Here is a 13448-nt window from a genome sequence, read left to right as displayed (position 1 = left end):
TTTCCCTCTTTGTGCATTTCCCCAAATCCTTTATTGCAATTGAGCTCTTCCTCTGCCTCAGGAAAGCTGAGACTTTATTCAAAGCTATATTGATACTGGAGAAGTTAGGAGCTCTACTTGTGAATAGGAAGTTTTTGGCCAGATGTTCCCTGAATATTTGCTGTTTTTTTCCCCCTGAATATTTGACTCACATTTATTGTTTATAATTAAATTACCAGGAACAACCTTAATAATAGATAAAGTCTAGGAAATTGAATAAATAATTTTCATCAGAGTTGAAGTAGAACCTTTTCCATGTGTCCATTTATAAAGGGTGTGAGAACCCCGGCTCTGCAACTTTCTGCAATGCAGGAAGGAGACTATACCTATCAGCTGACTGTGACTGATACTGCAGGACACCAAGCCACCACAGAGGTCATTGTTATTGTCCAACCAGGTAAGTGATGTTTTCATATCTGATTTTCCTCCTACCTCCTTCTACCTTTAGATTAAAGAGAGGAAGCTTAGGATCATTTAGAATTGATCCTATGTATTAGATAAAACAATCAATTCAGTTAGTCCCAGGCTGCTCTTATTGATAACCTCTTTATGTTCACATCTTATCTAGAGGCACTAATTTTGCTGAGAAAAACTCCATCCCCTGGCTAGTCATCTCCCTAAGGTATGCAAGTTATTAGCTAGTTACAGAAGGAAATAGAAAAAGAGAGAGAGTAGTTCTGTGAAACATATATTCTCATTTCTAAAATAAAGTTGGCATCAGTAATGGAGTCAGTAGTGTCTCTTTCATAAACAAAGGAAAAGGCATATATATTTGTAGTCAAGGGGACATTTCTGGACATGGCTCTTTCACGGTAAGAGAAAGTCTTTCTCCCTCAAATCCATTCAGAGAGCTTTGGGTTGCATGAGGAGCAGAGCATAAGGAGGTCCAGAGAAATCTTGGGTCCTCTATGACTAATCCTTCTCCTTTCTCCCTCTTAGCCAATTTTTCACCATGTCTTATTGGTTTGTCCCTCCCAGTTTCTCTAGCATTCCTATCTTTTTTTCCTTGTCACTGTCATTATCATAGTCATTGCAACAGATGTTTATACAGGACTTCACAAAAAAACTTTAAAGACACGACAGCACTTGAAAAAGTGCCTGGTTGTGTGATCATCTCAACACCCTAGGAGGCACATGGTCTGAGTCTCATCACATTTTCCAGAGAAGTGAAATGACTTAGCCCAAGATTATCCATCTGGCAAGGCTAGACCCAAAGCCAGGTGTTCTGACTCAGAGGAGGCAGGGTGGTCACTGACCTCTTAGGCAAGAACCCAAGCTCATGTCCTACCTCTCATGCATCAACCTCTGGACCTAGATGGTGCAGTGGATAGAGCACTGGTCCTGGAGTCAGGCGGACCTGACAAATGTAGCCTCAGAAACCTAATAATTGCCTAGCTGGGTGACCTAGGGCAAGTCCCTTAAACCCCATTGCCTTAAATAAAATTTAAAAAGAAATTTAAAAAAAAGAAAAAGAAAATCACAGAACTTCCAAAGGCTTCAGTCCTCATCTGTAAATAAAGAATTTGGGCAAAGGGTAACTGTGGGCACCAGAGTAACTGAGAAAAATGAAAGAACAGTTCCATTTGTTGACTCAATACACCTTATGTCTTCTTTATCTTTAAAAGACCTTTTTAGGAGCAGCTAGGTGGCACAGTGAATAGAACAATGGCCCTGAAGTCAGGAGGACCTGAGTTCAAATTCAGCCTCACTTAATAATTACCCAGCTGTGTGACCTTGGGCAAGTCACTTCACCCCATTGCCTTAAAAAATATATTTTTTTAAAAAAGCCTTTTAATGGGGTGGCTAGCTTGGCACAGTGGGTAGAACACTGGCCCTGGAGTCAGGAGTACCTGAGTTCAAATCTGGCCTCAGACACTTAATAATTGCCTAGCCATGTGACCTTGGGCAAGTTACAACCCCATTACCTTGCAAACCACCCCCCCCAAAAGAGCTTTTTAACATGTAACATATCTCCTTCTTGCTGTAGTCAAGTCTTCTCCATAATTGAGCATTGAGTTCCAAGATTTTAATCCATGCTTTAATTCTTCTTGAGTCCACATTTATTATATTGGATATTAACAAAGGAATAAAGCATTTACCCAGTGCTTACTCTGTGCCAAACCCCAACAGTAAAGTCAGACAGCCCCTGTTCTTCAGAAGCTCACAGGAGCTCTGATGTGGAAAGTTTCAGCTGCAAGGTAAGTAGAAAGGGCCCATGGTTCTTAGAGTGTAGCAGCAACGCACATGAGTGTGAAAAGAGATGATGGGACAGGCCTGACCTGCCTGGCATGTATTGCCTCCTATCTCTACCCTAGCTTACTTCACTGCTGCACCTAGACTGACTTTCCAGCACTATAGGTAGCAACCTGTTGGCAGGTGATGGAGAAGACTGGCCTTTTCTCCTTAGGAGTCACCTCCCCTGGTAATGGCTTGAGTGCTGGTACAGTGGTCTGGAGATGCTGTCACTTCCAGGGCTTCTGTATCTGCATACTGGCAACAGTTAGCTAGCAGTTGTTGCAGAAAGTGATAAGTAAAATGATCCCCTTCTCCACTGTGATTTCTCATTTTAATGAAGTCTATTTTTCCAATCTAGCCTTATTTATAGTTATGGGTTTTCAATGGGGTTTAAATCAAGTGAGGTCCAAGCCCAGTACTGAAGCATGTTTATCTCTTGGATAAATTTCTTAATTTTTCTTGATATGTGGCCTACTAGAAAGTTATCTTGCAGTATTCCATCTCCATTTGGGAATTTCTATAATTCTGGAACAACTCTGATTCTTCATTATATCATCATTTTTACCAGTTTAACAATCCCTCATTGGATACAAACCTTCTCTTTGCCAAAGCAAATATGGATAGACATTCATCTTTTCTAGCAGATTGCTCTCTCTATTATCCATATTTTCTCATCAGCTTCTCCCTGAGAGACTACTGGTTATTTCCCTATTGCCCACAAACATGCCCAAGACTCCTCCATTCTTCAAAAACCTTTATTTGACCTTCTGACCTTGTTAATTATAGTCCCATATCTCTCCCCTCTCCATTCCTCACCCCTCCCTTTGTGACTAAACTCCTTGAGAAGGTTATTTACAATCATTGCTTTCACTTTTTTTCCCCTCACACTATCTTCTTAACTCTCTAAAAACTGACTTCCAACCTCACCAATCAATCAAAACTACATTGTGAAGTTGCCAGTGATTTCTTAATTGTCAAGCCTAATAGCATTTTCTCAATTTTCATTTTTCTTGATCTCTCTGCAGCTATTGACACTGTCATTCATTTTCTCCTTGTTATTCTCATCACTCTAGGTTTTTGCAACACCACTCTCTCCAAGGATTCCTCCTACTTATCCAGTTTCTCTTTCTCATTCTCCTTTGCTATATCTTCATCCAGATCATGCCTGTTAACTGTGTGGGCATGTCAAGGGTCTGTCTTATCTACTCCCCCATCACTATTTTATTTGGTGATTTCATCAGGTCATAAATTCAGTTACCATCTTTTTGCTGATGGCTCTCAAATCTATTTATCCAGCCTGAACCTCTCTTTTAATTTAATCTACATCTTCAACTGCCTATTGGATGTTTCAAACTGGAAGTCCTGTAGACATTTTAAACCGAATATGACCAAAACTAAATTCTTAATTTTCCCCCCCAGGGGCAGCTAGGTGGTGCAGTGGATAAAGCACTGGCCCTGGAGTCAGGAGTACCTGGGTTCAAATCCGGTTTCAGACACTTAATATTTACCTAGCTGTGTGGCCTTGGGCAAGCCACTTAACCCCATTTGCCTTGCAAAAAAAAAAAAAATTTCCCCCAGATCCTTCCCATGTGCCTAACTCTCCTGTTATTGTTAAGACACCCCCATCCCCCTAGTCAGCCAGGCTTTTAATTTACTTATGTGCCATCCTCTTCTTCATTCTTGAATCTCTTACTGTCTTTTAAACATCTCACACTGTATGTTCTACATAAATCTTAAACATAATATGTCTAATCTTGAATTCTCTTTCTCTTCTTTCCCTTCCTTCCTAACTTTCTTTTTGTTGTCTAGGGCACCATTATCCTCCTGGTCACCAAGGTTCATAACCTAGGTATTAGCCTTGACTCTTCATTCTCACTTCCCTCCTCCCCCCCATCCAGTCTGTTACCAAGGCTTGTTGATTCCACCTTTGCAATGTCCTCTGTATATGTCCACTTTTCTCCTCTGACATTACCACTATCCTGAGGTAGACTCTCATCACTTTATGCCTCACCTATAGTAAATTGTCTGCTGATTTGTCTTCCTGCCTCAACTCTCTACTCTAGTAGAGTACTCTCTTTACTCTAGTTCATAATCCTCCTCTTGGCTGTGAGAGTAGCTCCCTAAAACCCAGATCTAACCATGTTCTCCTATACCCCAACTCCTATTTAGTAAACTCCAGTGGTTTTTTATTGCTTCCAGGATCAAGTAAAAAAACTTTTTGTGTTCAAAGCCCTTCATAAACTAACCCTTCCTACATCTTCTTATATCTTGCTCTCATCCATTTAACCTGTAATCCAATGATTATTGGCTTCCTAGCTATTTCACAAACAAGAGTACATTATCACTTGGCTTTATTTTTTCTGACTGTCTTACCTGTCTGAAATGCTCTGTCTCCCTTGCTCCACTTACTGACATCCGTGGTTTCATCTCAAATAAAGTCCCACCTTCTAGAGGAACCCTTTTCAGATCCATCATAATTCTTAGTGCCTTTCTCTGTGAATATCTCCAGTTTATCCTGCTTCTATCTTATTTGTATATTATTCGCATGTGATCTCCTCCCTTAAACTGTGAGCTTCTTGTGGGTAAAAACTGTCATTTCCTTTCGTTTTTTTTGTATCACTGGCATTTATCCTGATGCCTATCAATTTCTTAATAAATACATGTTGAGGGGCAGCTAGGTGGCGTAGTGGTTAAAGCACCGGCCTTGGAGTCAGGAGTACCTGGATTTAAATCCAGCCTCAGACACTTAATAATGACCTAGCTGTGTGGCCTTGGGCAAGCCACTTAACCCCATTTGCCTTGCAAAAAATAATAATAATAATAATAAATAAAAAATAAATACATGTTGGCTTAATATTACAAGTAAAAATTACCCCAAATATTCTTTTTGGGTGAATGCCTTACAGTTTGATGAAGATACCAAAATTTTATAGGTTCAAGTTGATTTCTTTTAAAATTGTATTTTTTTCTGAACTTAAGTACCAATACATAAAATGGAAAAATAATTGGAGATCTATGTTATAAACACCTTACTTTTATTTTTTAAGTAAATAATAAGCCTATAGATTTCAAAGCTATCCTGCTTTTTGGTACTTCATTATTACCTTCTGTTCTTTTATGGCCTTCTTTCTCTTCTCTTGGCATTTTTTTATAAGTGGTTTGTTTTTGGGGGTTTTTTTTTGAGGAGGAAGGACTACCTTTCACCCTTTACCCTCCTAATTCACCCACTGGGGGGGAAAAAAGGAAGTAAACCTTTATTTGACCTTCTATCCCTATTAATTATAGTCCTATATCTCTTCCCCTTTCCATTCCTCATTTCCTCTGGAGTCATGGTTGGTCATTGATCCAGAATTCCTAAGTCTTTCAAAGTATTTGTTGTTTGTTTATTTGTACAATATTGTTATGATTGTATAAATTGTTCTCATTGTATTTACTTCACTCTGCATCACTCAGAGAGCTGTTCCCAAGTTTCTCTGAAGCTATTCATTTTCATTTCTTCTAGCACAATAATATTCATGTACCATAATAATTGGCTTAGTCATTACTCAAAAAAAAAATAGAAAGTTACTCCTTTTGTTTCTAGTTCTTTTTTACTTCTCCAAAAAATTTTGTACAAATAGTTCCTTTTCTTCTTTCTTTGATCTCCATAGGGTTTATAGGCCTACTGAATATAACTGAGTTAAAGTGTAATGCTGTGTACATTTTTTTAATTTTTTAGTGTGTCTGATGCTTCATGACTCTGGTTTTCTTGACAAAATACTGAAGTGCTTTGCAACTCATTTTACAGATGAGAAAACTGAGGCAAACCAGGGTTAAGAGACTTTGACCAGGGTCTCACAGATTGTCATGTCTAAGGCTACATTTGAACTCAGGAAGATGAATCTTCCTGACTTCCAGCTTCGTGCTCTCTCCTCTATGCCATCTAGCTGTCTATAGTATACATTAAGTACTTAATAAATGCTTCATTCATTGGTTCAAAATGTATACACAATTTAATGATGTCAGGGGCATGGTTCAAATTGCTTTCCAGAGTAGCTATACTACTTCACAGCTAGACCAACAGTGCTTTGAAGGGCTTATTTTTCTACAACCCTTCCAAGCAATCTTTATTTTCACTTTTGGTCAACTTTGCCAATCTAAAACTTATGAAGATTTCTGACCATAGTTTTGTTTTATTCTTGAATCTAAAAAAATGAGCTTTGTCAGTAAAAATTAGCTTTTTTTCCAATCCTAAGTATTCTGATTAAAAAATAATCAAATAAATAATCAAATAAAAAATTCTTTTGCCTATAACTTGTATTTTTCTCTTCATAGTAACAGCAGCTCTTTATAGTGATCTTCTAGCCTTTATCATACTACTGAAAGATCAGTAGCAATGCCTCAAGCTACCAACTTCTTCTGGAAGTCTTGTTTCTAAGAATTAATAAGATTTTATGGCAATATTTTCAGTTCTTGGCATTGTTTTTTATTTTCTCAGCTACACTTTGTTTTACACTTTTATGCAACTGATACTGTTTTGATGCGAGTTTGAATGATAATTAAGGTACTTAACTTCCCTAGATCAACAGCCAATAATACAGTATCACCAATAGTCATTTAAGTATACTCTTAGGAATTACTAATTTTGCTTTTTTCCTTGGAATGCTAACCTATATTAAAAATACAACAAAAGAGAGCAATGTATGAAACCATACCTAGTACTCAACTGACAGAAGATTAAAGTTGGAAAAATCATCCATCCAAAGCTCATTTCATCTATCTGGTCAAAATGAGATATTCTGAATCAACCTAGTGTTAGAATAGAGGAATGGCCATTAGAGGAATGACCATTGCTGTCACAAGAGGAAACTATCAAAATTATTTCAAAGTAATTCACATACCACTGTTGATAGCTGAGCCTCCTATCCAGCTCTAGAATTACGGTTTTATGAAGCCCACTGTTTTTCTCCACTGTACTACAACTGCCTCCTAGCTCCTAGACCTTCATTACTTTACTCCTAAATATTCCTAAATAAGTAACCCCTTAGGTGACTTTTTTTCTTCAGGCTTCTCCTCTTCTAGACTATCCTGCATAACATTACTAAATTGAGCTTTTTTTTAATACATTCTTTTACAATATGCTGAAAGTTACTTTAGAAATTCTTAATGCTGAAAGTTAATTTAGAGATCCTCTACTGAATTTCCATCATTTTACATACAAGGAGAATGAGATCCCAGAGAGATTAAATAATTTGCTTAGGGTTATGCAGCCTAGTTAGTGGATCAGTTGAGACTAGAACCCAGGTCTCCTAACTCCCATGCTCTGTCACTTCTCAGCTCAAAATCTTCCAATACCTCCTTATTTTTTATTTCAAAAAATAAATTCCTGCTCAGTTTTTCAAGTCATTCCAGTGTTTGACCTAACCTCATCTGTTCTGAACTGGACCTGACTTGGGCCAGGCCCTTGGAAGTTTAGGTTATTGGAATGAAATGAGATATTTGTGGGCCATTCAGCAATTAACAAATGGCAATTTACTTAAGTATAATAGAAAGGATATTCAGCAAAAATAGGCATTGAAAACATCTTGAGTTGATCCACCAGCCAGACATCTGAGAACCACCCCCTCCAGCCTTTAGCTTCTCAGCCTACCAAAAACTACCCTAATTTGCTTGGAAGAAGCAGTTATGATATCACTCCTACCATACCATGTATCACCTAATTTTCCATTTCTCTTCACTTTATATCCTTTGCTTAGTTTGATTCTTCTTTGTCCCATAAATCTGTCAGGTTTATTTCTTTCTCTTTGCCTTCCCCATGTAAAGTATCTAACCTCTAACTTGGAAGTGTCCTTCAAGGCCAAATCCTAACTATTCTTCAAGATCTTATGTGAAAACTGACTTCCATAAAACCCATTCTGAGGTCTCAATGACCTCCCTTTCTGAATTTCTGTAGAACAGCTAGGCACTTAATTATGTACTGTCCTGTTCTATGTTGATGTATGTCCTGATTATGTGTTTTGTGTCCTGACCTAGATTGTAAGATCCTTAAAGGCAGGAACTATATTTTTTCTATCCCCACAACACTTAGTGATGCTCAACATTTCTGGGCACCATTAAATGGCATTGGGTAATTAGTCTTAGAGAATCAGAAGCAAAAGGAAGGGATTGTCCTGGGCTTTCAGAGCAGAGTCAGCAGAGCATTAGGCCCAGTTACATCTACAATCTGAGCTGGCCTGCTTTTGACATTATAGCCTCTCTTCCAGAGAACAACAAGCCACCCCAGGCAGATGCTGGCCCAGATAAAGAACTGACCCTTCCTGTTGACAGCACAACTCTGGACGGTAGCAAAAGCCTGGATGACCAGAAAATCATCTCATACCTCTGGGAAAAAACACAGTGGGTATTGAACACAGCATCCTTTAGCAAAGAATCTTGAGTCTAATTTCACTTGCTGATGAATGACTTTGAAAGATCATGCATTTCTAGACTCCAGTTTTAAGAAATTGTTACTCTGACTTCTGCAGGGGGGGAAAAAACTTTCCAGCTTCTGCTCCCTAGGTGGTACTGACTGGTCCTGGCATCATTGCAGATACAGCCCCATCTGCTGTAGAGTAGAGCTAAATTACACTTGAGAGGCAATTGGAAAGGAGTAATGGAGCTGAAAAGTCCTGTTTTCCAGAGTTAGCAGGGTGAAGCTGAGGGGGGGAGGGCAGTAGTTTGACACCTGCTATTAAGCAGAATTGATGCAACATCTGCAAAATGAAAACCTTGTTCTCAGTTAATGTTGTCTTAAAGACACCGTTTACCATGTATGTTAGCCAGAGGCAATGGGCATTGATCAAAAAAAAGTTAATTAAACTGGAATTGTTTAATCAGAACCATTCCTGGTCTTCTCCAGTCCTTTTAACTGTTTAACCACAACAAACAGAATTCAGATTATGTGCAGGATCTGTGTGTGTGTGTGTGTGTGTGTGTGTGTGTGTGTGTGTGTGTGTGTGTTTGTGTGTAGAGCAGCAACTCACAAGATTTTGGTGGGAGGGGGAGAAGGAAGGTTACAGCTTAATTGTAAATTGCCTCAAATTAAATTTGAATTTTAAATTCAAAAGTTTCTTCCCTTTCTTGATTCAAAGTTGAATTTTAGAAGTTAGGTGAACGTTTCTTGGGGTGGCTAGGTGGTGCAGTGGATAGAGCACCAGCCTTGGAGTCAGGAGTACCTGGGTTCAAATCCGACCTCAGACACTTAATTACCTAGCCATGTGGCCTTGGGCAAGCCACTTAACCCCATTGCCTTGCAAAATCTAAAAAAAAAAAAAAAGTTTCTTCCCTTCCTACAACATTCTGTCTTTCCTTCTCCCCTCCCTCCTTCTCCCCTCCCTCCTTCTCTTTCTTCCCCTCTCTCTCTCTTTTTCCCTTTTCTTCACCTTTCTTCCCCAGTCTCTTCCTTCCCCTTCCCTTCTTCCTTTTCTGACTTTTCCCCTTCCCTCCTCTACCTTTCTATCTCTTCTCCTTTCCTAACTCTCCCTTCCCTTTGTATTCTGCTTCTATGTTTGACAATTGTTCTTTCATTGTATTTTAACATATTGATGATGAACATTGTTCTTGGCTTCTATTACCATACTCCAAAGAGGTGATAGCATCACAGAGGAGAATCTGGCTTAATGACGATGCACTTGGTCAGAATTGAGACTCTAGCCATCTTTATCTCCTTATACCTTAATTCCTTGGTGATAACTTATCAGTCCACAAGATAACCACCAACAAGTTTTGTGTTGAGATATCATACTGCCTCTTTCCTATGATACATGCCTTTCTAATCATGGACTAGTTTCTAGAGCACAGAGAAAGTGAAATAACTACTTTATGGAGGGGGGAATAAAACAAAAAAACAACAACAAAACCCAAGAACTGAATAAGAAACCCATTATGGAATATGGCCTTGTGCCTAGGGCAGGAGAGAGGTTATGCTTACAAATTTATTGTAGAGAATGTCAGCTGAATTTGTTTGTTGGGAACTCATAGACCACTTTGACCCTGGGCTTTTTCTTATATTTCCAGTAGGAGTGATTTTTAGTATAAGGTTAAAAAATAAATTTTTCTTTTTTACTGGTAGAAGTTATGCCAGCAAACACATTGACCAGAAATGCTTTTCAGAAATATACATCCTTACCTCCTACTGTCTTTTGACCAGATACTGCCTTAGAGCTCATAGAGATTTTTATGAGTTGGAAAAATCATAGCTTTAAATTTAAGTTCTTGAAAATTAAGTTTAGAAATTTTTGAAGTCTGGTGCTTGGGATTTTCAGATCAGCAGGTAGCTTGTATTTGGAATTTTATTGAAATGGAATATTTTAAAAGGTTTCCTCTGGGGGTTTGAAAACAATAAGTTCCCTTTTTAAATAAGGAACAAATATGTAGGAGGCAACCCTTGGCTGTAATGGTCATGAGACTGAAAGATCTAAATCATTTCCCTGAGTGTCAGCAGACAGGTAGAAACCAATCTTTTGCTTTTATTCCTTTCACTAGGGGCCCTGATGGTGTGCGACTTGAAAATGCCAACAATTCCATAGCAACTGTGACTGGCCTCCAGGTGGGAACCTATATATTCACCCTGACTGTCAAAGATGAAAGGAACCTGCAGAGCCAAAGCTCCGTAAATGTCATTGTCAAAGAAGGTATCTTCTTGTCTTGGGTATAACTGAGTGAAGTATGACAGACCCACTTTGTAATTGCATTACATTAATTTGGGGGGAAATCCATCTTGTTTATTGGACTGGATTTCATTTGCATTTCACAGTGATCAGAAGCAGCAGAGGAACTGTCATTTGTTATCTGAATTGATCTATATGTATGAGAGAGAGAGAGAGAGAGAGAGAGAGAGAGAAGCAAGAGGGAAAGAGAGAGAGATGAGAAACAGAGATTTGACAGAAAAGCAGAGACAGAAAAGGAAGAAAGAGGATGCGAAATAGAGGAAGAGGGGAGGGAAAAAACTAGGTAAGCAAGGTAAAGTTACCTTGCCTTTTTCTGAGCACATGTAAGGAGTTGGGTAGGGGGCTAGAGAGTTCATTGCAGTACAGTCTTATTTTGTTTTGTTGCCTCAGAAACAAGGGGCTGATTTGTTTCTCCTTACTGACTGCAGTGACATCTGCTGTCAGATTTTATAGTGACTGCTTCAAACTAAGCTCCCTACAGCTGGTCAGGCTTTTTTTAGTGGCTGGCAAGAGTCATGTCAAGAGGAAAACACAGTATTTATAATTCTTTTATCCATCTCTAATCTCCTAATTAGAAAAAGACATAAAACTCATTTGTAATGATTGTCAGATGTAGTCAATTTGAACACTCAGAAAAACTGCAGTACAAAACAAAGTACAAAAGTATCTCCCTTTTACCCCTCTATCTCTTTCTTCTCCTTTTCCTCTCATTTCCTCTAATTCTTTTCTTTTTTTCCTTTCTGTCTTTTTTCTCTTTTCTTTCCTTCCCTTTTCTCCCTTCAACTTCCTCCTTTTTCCACTCTCCCTTTCCTCCATTTTCTTGTCCCCCCTCCTTTTTCTCTTCTCCCTCCTATCCTTTCTCTCTTCACCCCCTCTTTTTCATATTTTTCTCCCTCCCATCATTCCTCCTTCCCATCTCTCCTGCCAGATACTCTCTACATTGGTATCTCAACCCCCCCCTTCCAAAACCAGCTGGCACTTATTTTCTTAGATTCCATCTTGGCTCACCTTTCCCCTCTCTGTTCTCTCTCCCTCTCTCTCATTCCTTGTCTTTATCACTCTCCCTTTGTTTTAAAAAAATTTTATTAATATATATATTTTTTGCATTACTTCTGTTTTTTCATTTATCCCTTTCCTCTCCCCCTCCCAGAAAAATAACTTTCATCATAAAGAATAAAAAAGAGGAAAATTTTAGCAAAATCAATCAACATATCATCCAAATCCAACTTCATCTATGCTGTTCCATACCTGCAGTCATTCTCCATCTTTTCAAAGAAAGGAAGTTTTCCCTCTTTTCTTGTTTTCTTCCTCTTCTTTTTTTGCCTTTGGACTCCCATTCCCTCCAACAGAAGGTATGTGAATTTGGAGTCAGAGGACCTATGTTTTAATCCCAGCTCTGCCCTTTACTATTTGTGTAACCTTGAGTAAGATCCTTTCTGAACTCAGTTTCTTCAACCATAACATAAGGGAATTGGACTAGTGAACCTCTACTGTCCTTCCAGCTCTAAATCTATGATATTTTTAATCCCTTTTTAATTATACATCACATTACATTATAGTTTCCCCTTCTTTGAATCATTTAACTACTCTGAACTTTGCCAAACAAGTCTTTGCACAACTGGTTTTTCATGGAGATATTACACTAAAGCCTAATGTATTACAGATATTAACAGAATGAAACCCAGGTTTTCTTAATAAGTCTTGGGCTTCCATTTGCTTCCTTTCTTAAAATTTCCTTTGTTATTTTGAACTTAAATTTCTATATGCAAAAAAAAAAAACAGAAAAGATGATTAGATATGTAACTGTGAACTTATATTGGGTAATTTTTTCCTTATACATTAACAAAACTCCCTTGTCCCCTTCTCAGCTTCCTTCAGCTCTCTTTTGTCTTAACTTTTAATGTTTCGTTGAATTTCTTTTCTCTTTTTCTGCATCTTTATCATTACCTCACAAAACCTTTCCTCCTTCTTAAACCTCCCCTTTTAATGTATAATATAAAGCAAAAACAAATCAGTACATTAGCCATTCTTGTAAACATATCTTGTTTAGTACCTGTGGTCCATCATCTCTTTACCAAGATCTGGGAAGATGATTCACCAAAAGTCATCTCAAAACATGATTGGTTTCCTACTTTACCAGAGTTCTGAAGTCTTTAGAAATTGTTTTCCTTTATATTATTGTGATCCTGTGTAAATTTCCTCCTGATTCTGCTTACTTCAAAAGACAAAAGTGAAACAGGCTTTGATATCCTAACAGGAGAAAAACACAGATCTAGAAAAAGAAAACTTTAGAGAGTCCAGCACTAGCAGCTGGGGATAGGAAAGGCCTGCTACAGAAGGTGGGGCTTCATCTGACTCTTGAAGAACATCATGGATTCCAGGAAGCACAGCTTAGGAGGGACAGCATTTCAGGTATGCATCAGGGAGTGTTGTGAGTGAAGAACCCTCACAGACTATTTAGATCCTGGAGGAGAGGGCTATGTAAAA

At 38.3% G+C, this 13448-nt stretch overlaps 1 protein-coding gene across 2 annotated transcripts in view; it reads left to right on the top strand.

The window, feature by feature from the left end:
• KIAA0319L (KIAA0319 like) overlaps positions 1-13448 on the top strand; it is a 95062-nt gene that overhangs the window by 63887 nt on the left and 17727 nt on the right. For both annotated transcript variants that reach the window (XM_074217512.1, XM_074217511.1), the window contains 3 exons: positions 313-436; positions 8517-8649; positions 10777-10925. In XM_074217512.1, coding sequence (XP_074073613.1) covers positions 313-436; positions 8517-8649; positions 10777-10925 — 406 coding nt within the window. The remainder of the gene's footprint in view (positions 1-312; positions 437-8516; positions 8650-10776; positions 10926-13448) is intronic.

The sequence above is a fragment of the Macrotis lagotis genome, chromosome 1, assembly GCF_037893015.1.
Source record: "Macrotis lagotis isolate mMagLag1 chromosome 1, bilby.v1.9.chrom.fasta, whole genome shotgun sequence".
Taxonomy (NCBI): domain Eukaryota; kingdom Metazoa; phylum Chordata; class Mammalia; order Peramelemorphia; family Peramelidae; genus Macrotis; species Macrotis lagotis.
Note: the sequence above shows the minus strand (reverse complement) of the source record. Positions and strands in the feature narration are given on the sequence as shown.